Source organism: Cinclus cinclus, chromosome 9, assembly GCF_963662255.1.
Source record: "Cinclus cinclus chromosome 9, bCinCin1.1, whole genome shotgun sequence".
Taxonomy (NCBI): Eukaryota; Metazoa; Chordata; class Aves; order Passeriformes; family Cinclidae; genus Cinclus; species Cinclus cinclus.
The window spans coordinates 25459359-25473764 of NC_085054.1; the positions used below are offsets into that span (position 1 = coordinate 25459359).

Genomic DNA, 14406 nt, shown 5'->3' on the forward strand with positions numbered 1-14406 from the left:
AAGAATATTTCAGGACTTCTACTGGTAACTTTCCTGCAATACGGTAGCTCTCCTTTCAACAAAGCTCATTTTAATACCTTATTTAGTCACTTCACAGTTATTGTTTTAGTTCTCTACATCTTCTCCAGTTTAACTAATCATTTCCTATTTGGCATCATATCAAATGCACAACTGAAATCCAGACAGATTTGGTCAATTACATTTTCATTTTCTAAAAAACATTATTTATTTTATTAAAGAAAGGTATCTGATATGATCTGTGTTTATAAATAATCCAATATATATTCAGAAATATTGCTTACATTTCTAAACATTGATGGTACAAATACCACTAAGAAAAGCTGTGTGGGGAGTGACATTTTTATTTTTCCAATGTAAATGTGTAGTGATGTTTAACATGCTATTAATTTATTTCCATTTATTATTAGAGGGACTTTTTCTTTTATTTAAATTTCATATGCATAAGAGCATGATGCAAAATATGAATTATACGGTCATTTTATTGAATCTTTACTGCTAATGCACGCAAATTTCACAAAGTATAATGACGCTACTGAGCACTTAAGTTGTTAGGCTGTCATATTACAGAAAAATTATTTGTGCTATATAATCACTGTTTTCTTATTCCTATTGTTTATTTCATAAACATCTGTAAATGTAGATATACTTGCTGTGGCAAACAGCTATTATTGCACCATAAAACTGAGTGACTTCAGGTCCTTTTGTACCAAATCAAACAAAATCTTCTGAGCCACTCCTGGAAGGTGATACCCATTCTGATGCTGCACATTTTGAGTCTGTGCTCTGTAGTTTTAAAAGCTGTAGTTATGAAGCTTATAGGAATAATGATCAGAGGCAATGCTGAATTTCATGCATTTTTTCCCCTCAGTCATTTTTCTAGTGCCTTTCTGCTGACCGTGTACTGTCTCTCATTCTACTCTTTCACAAAAGAAAAGAAAAGAAAAAAAAAGTGGAAAAAAGAAAGGTGGCAATTATAGTGTGTATAATAATCAGAGACATGCCCAGGCATTTCACCCAGGGATAAAATAAGATAACTGGCAAAAGTCTTTAAGTCAATAAAGAAGGTGAGGTGAATTCTTTATGCTTAGTGAGCAGATTTTATTGGCTCCATCTCAGAGCATCACAAAATAAAGGAAGGAAGAAGGACTTGGTTTTGTCACTTTCAAAATTCTGATGCTGGTTGAAAACTTGTTTATGCATGCTGCTCCTTCCTTAAAGGACTAACACTAGTTTCACATCTGCTGCAGGCCAAAAAAATTGGATGAAATGTTGAATTCTGGATTCCAGTGGTATCCAATAAAATTTGAAGTCATGAGTCAATATATATTAAATTACAATGTCTTTTAGAATGGAGGCATAATCATACACCTCTGCACATTAAGATATGATTCTTCAGAAATATAAGACCCTCAGCAATTAGGCATTTCCATTATTTGAAAATAGTTAACTAATTAATTGCTTCTAATTAATATTTTCACACATATGTGGTAGCGCTGCTGTTAGACTGGCACTTTCTTTCTCCAAAGTCATAGAGACCTAGTCCTGCCAACCTCTTTTGCCATCTCAACTTTGTTTCAGTCCTTCAAGGTGTTGCTGAGGACTCTGGTTATAGGTCTGAAAAGGACTTTAGAAAATTATTACTTTAAGACATCAGAGATGAGAGTTAAGCACACTGATCTGTTCATATGTATTTTAAGAAAGTTGCAGCTAAGATTTTGGTCAGTGTATTCTGTATTTTCAATGGTCAAGCTTACAATTTTTAGTACTCCTTTGGAAATAGTTACCTAAATTCCATTTATGGGTGATATGATTACAACTCATCTCTTTCTGAGAACTTCAAGAAATTTTAATGTCTTTGAAGATTGCTAAAAAATATATGCATAATACAGACTAATTGTTTTTGTTTTTTTTCCTGGAGATCAAGGCTAATGGAAGAGAATGTAGGAATGTAAAGACATTTGAATCTCTTAATGCCTAATACTGCTGCTCTTCATTCTGCTTTCTCCATCCAAATGAATTACATACGGTAATTTTGGGTGTTACAATAAATAGATAGGCATCATAATAATGTATTTCAGTTAGGAAGAGGTACTTGAAAGAAATCGGTTTTGCAATACACATGATGTGAGACAATCAATAGTGCTTTAGTCTGACAAGCACTGTCAATATCCATTGTCACAGTTCAGAAAGTCATTAATGGATAGTTCTTCAAAAACCAATGCTTTCAACATGTTGGAAGTGTTCAGATACACTGTACCTGGCAGGAATTAATCATAGGTAAACCCCTGGGACTATGTACAAATGCAGAGTTAATTAAGAGTGAAATAAAAGTCTTTGGAAAGAATTTGAGATCCTGTTTTAGGGAGTTACAAAGTCTTGCCAATAAAATATGGACTTTAGGACATATTAAAAAATTTTACACTCTTAATCATCCAGGCTTTGCTCAGAACATCACACCCAGAAAAAAAACATTCTGCTAAAAATACATTGTATAGGTGCATGATTAAATTCACAGGAAGCAATCTCATAAACATTTTTTTCCTGCCCCTGAGGAGCTCAGAGCCTTGCCTACCTATGTGAGTGGTCACCATGCCAAAATCCTGGAGAAAGGCTTTGGTAGCTTCACCCTGCAATTTGCTGGCTACTGCTTAATCCTGATTAAATTATAGAAAATTTGTCCTCATTGCATCATGAATACAATCCAGGGTGTTAAATGTTAAAAAGTAATTATTCATCTGTACACTCCCAAAACTTTCCTTGATTTCTGTAGAACTGTTTCATTAGGAGGAATTACATTCATTCTTGCCTTCCATGCTTCTGTTATTTATATGCTATTATTAAGGCTAGATTTGTATAAGGATTCAGGCAATTTACATAAGCCAGAAAAGGGACAGATCAGTTTTTGATCAGTGGAGTTTTTTTTTTTGTTGTCGTTGTTGGGTTTTTTTTATTATTATTATTTTCCTGAGCATATAACCTGTGCTTATCCCTCTAATTCAGTCAATGTTCTTACAATGCTATTCAATGATAAGGGCCAAAGATGTGTTCTTTCTTTTAGTCCTAAAAATATGTTTATATTACCTTATCTTTTGTACCCAAAGCTCTGCTTCATATAGGATACTTCTGCCCAAATCCAGTACCTGAAATTTAAAAAGGTGATTTAAAAAAAAAGTGGCCATTTTTTGACTTTTATTCCTATTGTTTGTTCTTTTTTTAGCATTTGGTCTTTTTTGCATTTCCAAATATAATAGTAAAACCATTTAAATATGGTGATATCACAGGAAGAACTGTTTGGCAAGAGAAGGAATATTTCTAAGTGAGATCCCAATATGAATATTTCTGTGTAAGCTTGGTTTTGGAACATGCTATCTAAACCCTTAAATTTCTGTGAGGGTTGGAGTTTTTTTTCTGGTGACTCACATGTATTTAATAAAACAAAATGAGAAATTAATCAACTATAGTTTTGAACTGTGTGTGCTATACAGCAAAATGTGGTACACACAAAGATATCCATGACAATAATTATTCCTACCTCTAGATGTAGTTTTAACACCATAATTGCTGTTTCAGGTATAAAACTTGCAGCTGGGTTAATTTTCTTTCTAAAGAGAGGGATGTTCACCCTGCTGTCCGACTCCTCACAGAGTGACCACTTGTACTTCATTTGGAACCCCTTAAGAAGTCTGGTGTAGATTCAAAGTGGGCATAAAACACTTCAGAGTCCCCAGAGTGGGAAAAGTGTCAGGCAAATTATTGAATTAAAGTATATTTTCACTCCTGCATCATTTACATCACTTAGAGAAGCTTCAGGATAAAGCCAACCTAGCTGTGAATTGCTATGGACAGAATGACCCTGAGCAGCAGAGACCCCAAACTAAATGCAATTCACTTCACTGTTTCAAAGTACCACTAAGATGCAGAATTAGAAACATCCATTTGTTGTTCTTTTTATAGCACAGCCAAGTGATTTGGAATTTTAGCTTGTCCCTGCCAAGGATTGCTCAATTTTGAACAAAAAGTCCTCCTCTATAACGTTAAAAAAGCACCAACCATCAATTGAATTCTAATCTTTATGTTCTATGATACATCTCTCCAGGAATGCTACCATTAAAAAATGTGAATTTTAGTTTTCATAAGTGATGGATTATTGTACCAAGCCATGTATTTTCCAGTAAAGTGTCCTTTTATTTGTCCTGTGTGATTACTAGTTTGTGGAAGTATGTGTGGGGTCATTTTAGTGCTGTGGGAAAATGGAACACTCTTCTGTTAAAATCAGTAGTGAAATCAGAAGCAAACTATGCTCTGATCATTGTAGGCATGTGTTTAAATATTGCTTTCCTTAATTGGCTATGTTCTATTTACTAAAAATGATCAATTTGGCAAGTTTTTCTCCCTTGACAACAGCAAAGCATAAACCATTTTATAAGTTTGGCTGTTAAAATCAGATTTGTAATGTAAACCACAATATTCCAGGCTTGTTGCTGTTGCTTAACCAGTTATTTTAGCTTGCCATTGTTTTATAATTGTGCACCTTTAAATGTTCTGGTTCTGTTTAAAACTAATGCAAAACACCTAGATAAAAAATAAAATAAAATAAAAAAAAGACTGATAATAATGTTCATACTTTTAATTTTGCTTTCTCTGTTTGCTTGGATCCTCTGTCTGAAGACTACTGCATTATAGGGGAGGTTCAGACCGGACGGGGAGAGAAGGGAGCATGTCTGTAACTGCAAATAAATTATCTCTTTAGAAATTCTGTCAAAGGGACAACGGACCAGGCTCCTGCCAATTCACCTTGTGGAGAATACTGTATTGTGGTTGATTGATTGATTGATTGATTGATTGATTGATTGATTTCCAAGAGAAGATGGAAGGTTGTTCTTTCCTTAGAAAGAAGAAGCCAATTCTCTGAGCTGGAGGCCTTTGCCAAGGGAAGCTGCACTACTCTAGCTGCCCCATTAAACTACTCAGAAATAGGCACAGTGACAGAGCTCAGGACTCGGAACAAGAGTTATTCAAGGGTGGAAAGTCTCAGGTGATTTGTTAAAAATCTTTAAAAACCTGCTTGTTCAAGAAAAACTCTAGGAAAGATCTCCCCATGGCATCTCTGCTGCTTCTGGATCGCACTGAACTTCTCCTCCTTACTAACACTGCCTATTTTGATAGCCATAACAGTGCCCTGTGAGCACCTCAGCAGAGAAAAAGTTAAATTTATGCCTTTGAAACCTCCTCCAGGGGATTTTCTGCAGCTGGATTCTATGTCTTTTTGACACAGAGCAGGAATAAATTGCGTTCAAATTGTTTCTCAGTTTGGTAAACGCTTAAATATAATAAAATATAATCATTAGGACGGGAATACTTTTCTTTCCATAAATTAATGCATCTTGCACACATTTCATGGCACACAGCCATGTTTTCTATAACTGCATTAAATATATATATAAGGCTTAATCCATCTTGGCAAGAGAATCTAGTCCCTCACTGGTGGTGTGACCATCCATCCTTTCTCATCGCAAGGAGTGCACAGCTAATAGTGCGTAACACACTCAGAGCCTGGAGTTGGAGCTGAAAAATCACCCATGTGAAACTTGTGGGATTTGTGAACACTTCATGAGCAAACTGGTCGCCATCCAAATACTTATGGGCAATAAATAACAGAGCTCTGCACGTAGCCGGCAGAGTGAACTCATGGTGTTTATTCACAAAAGTATTAATCAGATGGCTTGGAGAGTCCAACCAGCCATGCTGCTGACCTACCACAAGACTGGGGTCTTACTAAGGTGGTTATGGCCACTCTTTTCTCAGAATGTTTCAGAAAACTGCTGTTAATTTAGAAATGTTATTTCACTAAAAATTTCTCTTTTGATTTGCTTCAGTTTTCAGGCTGAACTACAGTGCCTCTGACACAAATGACAGAAACCGAGTCAAAAGCAGATTAAAGAAGTTCATCTCCCGAAGACCTTCCTTGAAAACGTTGCAAGAAAAGGGACTTATTAAAGGTGTGTTCAGTCTTCTATTCTTCTTTTTGGTGTAAAAATTTAAAATCACAAATGAATATTTGACTCAGTACATTGGACAAACACTTCTTAAATACGGTTTTGTTGCTGTGTCTCATAACACACTGCTGAACTATAAAGAAAAAAGAATCAATGTATGGTTCATCAACCTCTGTGATATCTGACTGCTCTTCTGGTTTTTCTGCTTTGGTGTGCAAGTGTTAGAAGCCCCTGCATTTAACACCACGAACAATGCAAATCAACGTGCTACACAACTCCATTTCTTCTTAATAAAAAAATCAATATAGTTTTATGTTTTAGAACCCAAAATAGGGCCCTCAGATGCTGTGCTGACTAATTTGTTGAAAGACTTTCTGCTGTCTTCTCATTATTTTTCTAACTCACCAACAAAATCCATTTTTAACAATCTGAAATACATGTCAGTGAATAAGAAATGCTTTGAATCTGTGGGGTTTTTTTTCCTATTCCAATTTCTTGCTAAGCTGGTCAGCCATCACTTTCACATGTTCTTTAAAAATTGTTTCTTTGATAAAACATGTTTGTTAGTTTTTCCAAGAAGTGTTTCACTGAGAAGCTGGTAGTCAACTTGAAGGCAGTAGCATTCTGACCACTAACATCCGAGTAAAGCTGTGCTTTTAAATATTGTCTGGAATAATGCTCAAAAAAAAATACGCATTCCCAAATTATTATGTGTGAAACCCACAACTGCACATGCAAATTGACTATAAAGAGGCATTTTGCCAACCGCCCCTGTCAATCTCTACAGTGTGAGTTTTCCAGTGGTGTGTCAAAAATGGCAAGGGGTGTTGCTAGTGTGTGTTAAACTTGTCTGTCCTGAGCCAAGAGATTGACCCCAGCCAGCATAAGCTAAAACAGCTACAGGAGTTCAACACCAGCTGGGCCCATGTCTGGAGAGAAGAAGATTTGATGAATTAAGTTCTTATGTTTTAGATACGTGCAAGGATGTTGAGTGCAGTGTTGTTTACTGTAAGGAAATCTTTGTTATTTGAAACCATGACATGCCTCACTTATGGGGTTCTGCTGCCAGATGACACAGGAACTTTGAAAAAATGTCATTTATGTGTCAATATGTGTGTTTGAGGTGTGTGAGGTGAGACAGATCTGGGATCTGTCCTTACACATTTGTAGTAACTGATTTCAATACCTCAGAAGAGTTTTGTCTTTTTGAAGGACTTTGTGAGCTGACGGTGGGATTTGAATGTGTCATGTTAGTTTGTTTCAGTTATTACAGCAATAGAGATGTAATTTATAGTCCTTTAATTTCTGGATTTAAGGGTTGGGGTTTTTTAGTTTAATAAAGTGTGGCTGATGAATCTCCTGCAGTGTTACATAGGGATCAGATGCGATCCCTGCTAACAAATCCAGATTCATTAGCATAACTCAAATCCACCCTCTAACATATCTCTCTAGGAAAGCCACATGAATTTGAGTTTTGCTAGAGTTTCATTAAGCTTTTGATTCATAAACACAACTTGGTTCTGCCTGGGATACTTTTACATGGATAACAGAGGTGTTGTTGATTTGTGGCACAATAACTCAGAATCTGTACCCGGCACAGTTTTATTACCAAACTAATGTTGCCATAAAGAAAACATGCTAATTATCTACTATGAAGTTTCATTAGGATTAGGTTTTGGCCATGCAAATGAGGCAGGATTCGTTAGCACAGCTTAATTCCAATCTATGGTAAGTCTATGTGAAATGCTCATTTGATAAGGTTCCTTCATTGTCTTCACCACAGTTTATCCCCTTAATCTGTTAAAGTGTTATGAAAATTCAGTTGTGGTGCTTGTGCAGAGACCACTTTTAAATGTTAATTTTTCATCTTGCATTAGAATATTTTTAAATCGCAAAATGCAACCACTCAGATTACCAAAGGAAACCTTGCCAAATTTCTGTATTACAAGATGCATCTATTTATTTTTCTAAAGGTGACTTAAATGGTTGCAGAAATCCCTCAGAACTATTTGTTTGCTCGTTTCTTAAGGGAAAAAAAATGTTAACCAATTTTTACAAGAAAAAATTCCTCCAGCTCTGAAAACATGCCTACGAACTTTTATTCCACAGGGAAATACTTCTGTCACAGTTGTAAATCCCTTAAAATAGGGGATCGTAATAAAAGTGTGTATAAAGCCTTGCAGGACATCTTGGTACCAAATTCCTGACAATGAGCTGTTCTCTGTGCTGGTGAAGAATTGATATAAATATCTGTGAAGCTTGTGGTGTTAATTTCTCCAATGCAGTGGCACTGTAGGTGCTGTGAAAACCTTCACTTTTCATCAAGTGCTATTCATATTTGCCAGGGGCACTATAAAGCTCTCAAATCTATATTGATTTTTTACATTGTATGTCACACTGGAACCAAAACTCCAATAAATTTAACACGTAAATTATAGTCATGAGTAAATACATTTTAAGGTAGTAAGTTCACTTAAACACAGTCCTGTGCTCTGTGAGTCGCTGATGCATGCACACTTGGCCAGGAGACTCGACACATTTCTCCACATTAACCAAATTTGGGAATACAGGCTTCAAAATTAAATAGCAGTTTGATCTCCTGGGGTACTTTGTTCTGCCAACACTGTTATCAGGAAATCTAGAAATTATGTGATTGTCATTTAACTCTTACCCAAACTTTGCTCGTGTACAGTGTAGCAGATATCTGTGTAGAAAGTAAAGTAAGGAGTTAAATGAAAACAGGAAGGAGGATACCACTAAGACCAGGGAATGCAGAAGACTGATGGCCGAATGTTAGCTACAAGTTGATCTGAAAATGATGATGCACCTACATTTTGCATGACAAAAAGTTATTTTTGTCATCATTGTCCCATTTGCTTTCAAGTCCTGTGCATAAAAGAAGACAGAATGGGAACAGCACGTTGGCTCCATTCATTGCAATGGGCTGGTGACTGAGGGTCTTCATGCTCCAGTGAGAGCTCTAATGAAGATCAACTGTTCTTGTTCCATCTCACTCATGCTTACACAAAATACCCTTGGTCTTAAAGTCTTTTGAAGCATTTCTGAGATGAAGTGCAATACAGGGACATTATAGAATGTGTGTCTCTAAGCACACTTGTGCTCTTAGATGTACATATGCACACAACCTAGAAATAGTAAATAAGAGGCATGTTCCATGTCTGCCATTTAAGCAGTGTTATTTTGAGAATAACTCTTCAAATTTATATGCTAGGGCAGGGGTCCTTGGTTCTTCGGGATTGAAATATTCTCAGAATTTACAGAATCTGCACTAATATGCTAGAAAAATAATATATAAATCTTCTCTTTTAAAACAACTTTATAGTCTATAATTGAACTTTGATCTTTATGTTTGAGCTTTGTCATGATTTAGTATTACCCAGAATGAATTGCCAACCTTCAACTTGATATTGGCCTCCTAACATCATGATTTCTGAGATTTTCTAGACCAACAAAGGCAAAGAAACTTCTGTGAAGCTGTGACTTTAAAGCTGTGATGATTGTGTTGGTAGTACACTATCACAAAATACACTCTCAGCAAACAGTAAAAAAACATGAGCAACAACCTCACAAAAATGACACTGTGGGAAATGAGGAAAATGAAGCTATGCAGCTGGCAAGAAATTTATTTAGTTTTTTTTTTTTTTAGGGTGGATCTTTCCCAAAAGCTAGACACCGAAGGAACTCCATTGAATGTATTTCATAAACTAAGGCAAAATCCAAAACAGCATAAAATTTGGAATGGTTACAACTGTTTCAAGATGAAAATAAAAGCCACTCAATTGCTAGTGAAAGGAACTAGCTGTGATTTGGCTTGATAGCCTATAGAACAGGGCTCAGCATATGTTGGTGGTTGTGCAGATCACAGCACAGAGATCACCAACCATTTCATTTCCAGGCAAGGGAAAATATCTTTATTGTATTATATGTTTCCCTGGACCTTGGAGTAGTTCAATGTAATGAGCAGAATGTTCATGACAAATCCAGAAGAGCAGATTAAGGCCCACCTTTGGTGTATTCTGTAATTCTTGCATGTTATAAAGGAATTTTGCAAGTGTTCTGGTGCACATCAGAGTTTAGGGAAAGTTAAGAAATGTTCCCTTTGACTTACAGGGACAATGGGTCACAAGGGTATTTCTTTCTATGATATGGATGTTTGGAAGCACTTTTCCTAAACCTTGTGGAGGGCCAGACACTGAACAAATTGATTTGTTCCTTTGACATGATGCTAAGAAATGATTCAGAGAATTTTGAAATGTCTCATTCTGGGAGAAGTGTTTTGAGCAGTACAGCAGACACCCTCTCTTTGAATTCAAACAAGCTCTTGTCCCCAGCAAAACACCAGAATTTCTTAAGAGAAATCTGTGTCTGTGATACTATTTTCCCTTTTTCTGAGAAAGTGAAACAAATCTGGCAGCTCATATGCCACTTAATAGTAACTGTTCACAAATGTAATTTTTTTTTAAATTGATGACCACCACGGATCAACGATATATAGTAAATCTCCACATTAAAAGGACTGGCAAGATTCCCAGCTTGCATAAATCAGGGGAGCTCCACTGACAACCTCGCCGACTTCAGTCAGCTGAGGACCTACCCCACTTATTGTAAAAGTGTTGTGGCAATGTTTGGAGCCTCAGTCTGGAATCAGCATCACTTTAATGTCTGACTTAATGTGTCTGACTGCAGATAGAGCAGCAAGAAGAAGTCACCTTTAAGAATATGTCTCCAAGTTCATCATTTCCCTCTTCAAAAGTTCACATCTCTGGTGCCTACTGCTCTATCCCTCTCCTCACACGTTGACCTCTGATCTTCACTTTTCATTCTCCTTCCCTCTTTTCCTTCCTAACATTCAAATAGATACAAAGAAAACAAACAATTTGGCAGTTGATAAAAGGCTCTGTTAGTCCATCAGTTCAAATCCAGATGCTGGACATTTAATTCTGTTCCTTAAAGGCACAGGATTGCATAGATATACTTCTTGTTTCTAAAAGCTTGGGCACTGTACTATTATACCATCTCCTCTCATGCCAGAATTTAGGCTTCTTCCTGAGACATGGGAGTATTGGCCATGCTCTTCCCTGTTTTCTTAATAAAAAACACTGAAGTATGAGCTCCTTCCAAGTGTGGCCACATCTCATCCATGTACACCCAAAACAGTTAAACAATGACATTCTCAGTGAGGATGTGGCTTTAGTGATTTTGTTTTAATTGTTTCTTTTCCAGAAGAATTGTCTCCCATAGTCAAGATTTCTGCAGCCCAGGATTAGTGGCTTTGCTGCAGCCTGCAAGAGCTACTTAAAAAAAAAAAAAAAAAAAGTAGGCCTGTCAAGCTCAGGAAAACTTGAAGCTCCCCAGAACGAGCATTCACTGCAGCCATAATCATCATTTTATATTATACAACTTGTGAATGTCCATTCCCTTCACTTCTGGTGTCTGGTTTTATATCCCTGAGCAAAGCTGTCACACACCTCGCCATCTCCAGCAGAAATTTTAACGTGCAGATAGCAGGGATGTGTAATGTAAACCATACCACCAAACATATTATGAATATATTGCTCTTCTTAAAAATGCTTGTTAGTTTTTCATACTACAGTATTGACTAACTGTCGGTGTTTGATGTATGGTTTACCAGCCTGATGTAGACTTATGGTTAGAGCTTAACTTGTTAGTTCTGCTTTTGCAGCCAATTCAGAATAACTACAGATGCCCCAAGATATTAAAATTGACTGCTCAAATGGACTCAGTGTGGGAGTTTCATTGGTTTTAAATTGATAACAGCTGAAAGAGTGAATGATTAAAGCTGTATATGGGCATAGTATGCAGCTCCTTTGTACGAGCCCTTGTGAACAGAATCCACTGCATGGGAATTGCCTTTGTTCTAATAAAAGATATTTCTGAACAATTGTTAGTTTAAATTTTTAAATGATGAAACAAGAGCATTTCAGGAGCCTATAGAGGAAATAATTCCTGAGAAACTGGAATAACTCTGAGAAGATAAAGTGGATTTCTATTCAGAGGGGAGCATTTAAAGTTAAGTAGCATTCCATAAGGTGGTAATTGTGTCTATTTCCCAGGCATTTGAGTTAAATAAGCTGGATAGGAAACATAAACTGTCATAACAGGAGGTTAGGAGTGTTGTGTACATCTCTTTTTTTCAAGTCATAAAAGATGAAGTTTTGGAGGACCTTATCACAAATAAATCAAACAAAGGGGGTTTTGCTTCCCTTATCCCTTTGGGAGCAGTTCTTTTATTTTTTCTGAAAAAATGTTCTGGAGAGCTTTCCCTTAAACTAGTTTTAAATATGTATATATATAAATCTACACTTATAAAAGAATAAGAAATAATATTTTAATTTTAGTTACGTATAAATCTAGCCTTAAAAAGTGAGCAATTCACCATTCCTTCTTTTTGATCTGCTGCACAAACAAATCTTAGTTGAGTTTTCCTCAAGTATCCCTGTGACCTCCACAAGTGTAAGTATGGCAGTATAACTGCTGCCATTCCCATGTTTATGTACAGAAACAGGTCCAGCAAAAAATCAATTCGTTAGAGAGAGTCACAGAATTTGTGGTGCAGGAGTACTCAGAATTGAGAGTATTTAGATGACTCATGGGATCATGTACTTGTAAATACTCATTAATTTCTAGAAGGGGAAATAAAACCACCAAAGCAGTTGTGTGCTGTTATTTCACCATAGTCTATTTTGATGCCCAGGAACTATTAATGCTGTTTTACTGCTCTTCCATCCAAGAAAAAAATCCTTTGTGCCTGTGTCCTAAAAAACAGGTGATTTAAAGCTTAACTGCAGGGTACAAATTGTAACTGCATCCATACAGTGAAAGATATTAAAAATGAGGCTAAATATTTTGCTGAAAATAAGGAATCTGAACCAAGAAATGAAGTAATGGACAAGATAAGAATTGCAAAACTTTTCATCCTGTTAAAAATTTCCTCCCCGGAATACCAAATATTCTGTGTTCATATTGGAGATTGAAAGAGTAACTGTGAAATAATCCTGAAAGTTGATTATAAAGTGGTTATAACACAGAATAGAAACTGTTGAACAGCTACACATTAATTTCATTCCATTTCAGTTCTTCATGTGTTGCCACCTAAATACAGTGCAGTTCTTTGCCTGTTTTGCTTCTGAAATTGTTTACAAGCGTGGTTGTCCACCAAATAAGGCACATTTTTTACTTCTTTTTTAACATAATTTACATTGGAGACCATTCCATATTATGCAAAGAATTTGACAGGTCTTTGCTAAAATTTAAAAAAACAATTAAGATGTCAAAAGAGGAAGTGCTAGTACATTTTAATCATAAATCTCTGTATGTATAATTACCACTGAAGGCAGCTATAAATGTTTTATGAAGAAAATGTAACCAGACTGTGCTTTGTCAGAAACATAACCCCAAAACATGTAACAGACTGTTCGCTAATGCTTGACGCCACACATGCACACAACCTTCCTCAGAGCAGTTCTGTGAACCCAGTCCTCCATCCCTTCTGCAGCCAAAACTCAGAGTAACTTCAATTCAGGCTTTGATGTACACTCCCAGAATGCAGATCACACAGTTTGAGAGGTGCTGGAATAAACTGCCCTGATACATCTCGAGAAGTCCAAAGCAACCCCTGCCCCGCACCTTGTTCCCGTCACTGTGTGCCCTGCTCTGGGGTATCAGGAATGAAAAGGCAATCAAGTCACTCTTGAAATCTGAGCTGAGTATGAAACAGTGGTGATTAATGAAAATGGAGCCCCTTGCAGCACAGAACTTTTTTGGTTTTTGTTTTTTTTTTTTTTTTTTTTTTTTTTTTAAAAAAAGGGTCTTTTGCTTGTTAGTGAGGAAAAGTTGGGGTTTTGGAGCAAAAAGCTGTCCAGTAGGTTATGGTGGAGTATGGTGGCACTGACTATGGAGAAAACATCCAGTTCCATGGGAGCTGCTGCTGGGTTTACTATGCAAAGTCCAGATTGGTGCTATTACCCTTCAGCTATCTATATAATAGTTTTCAAAGCCTCCACACCAATTTGCAAACCATAGTGCTCTGTTGAAATGCTATATGGAGACTGTCTCTTTGGATAAATGATGACAGTACACTCCTATTGTTTCAGCATTTAACTGGCTCCTATTGAGTAGTTCCTCTCATCTGTTTGATTCATTCTGATTTTAGCTGACAACGTCGCTGATACTGATTGCTCTTTTCATAATCTCTCAAACACACAGAGTGGAAATGAGGTGGAGGAAGCTAATTAGTAATCCCACAAGTTGAACCTGCTAATACAAATATGTTTCAAGATCAACAGTCAAAGCTGATCAAAACTTTGAGATCATAAAAACTAAAAGGTGACATTATCTAGTTCAAGGA

General features: G+C 36.4%; 1 protein-coding gene across 1 annotated transcript in view; it reads left to right on the forward strand.

The window, feature by feature from the left end:
- ARHGAP15 (Rho GTPase activating protein 15) overlaps positions 1-14406 on the forward strand; it is a 320948-nt gene that overhangs the window by 179912 nt on the left and 126630 nt on the right. The window contains exon 9 of the mRNA XM_062498346.1: positions 5898-6020. Coding sequence (XP_062354330.1) covers positions 5898-6020 — 123 coding nt within the window. The remainder of the gene's footprint in view (positions 1-5897; positions 6021-14406) is intronic.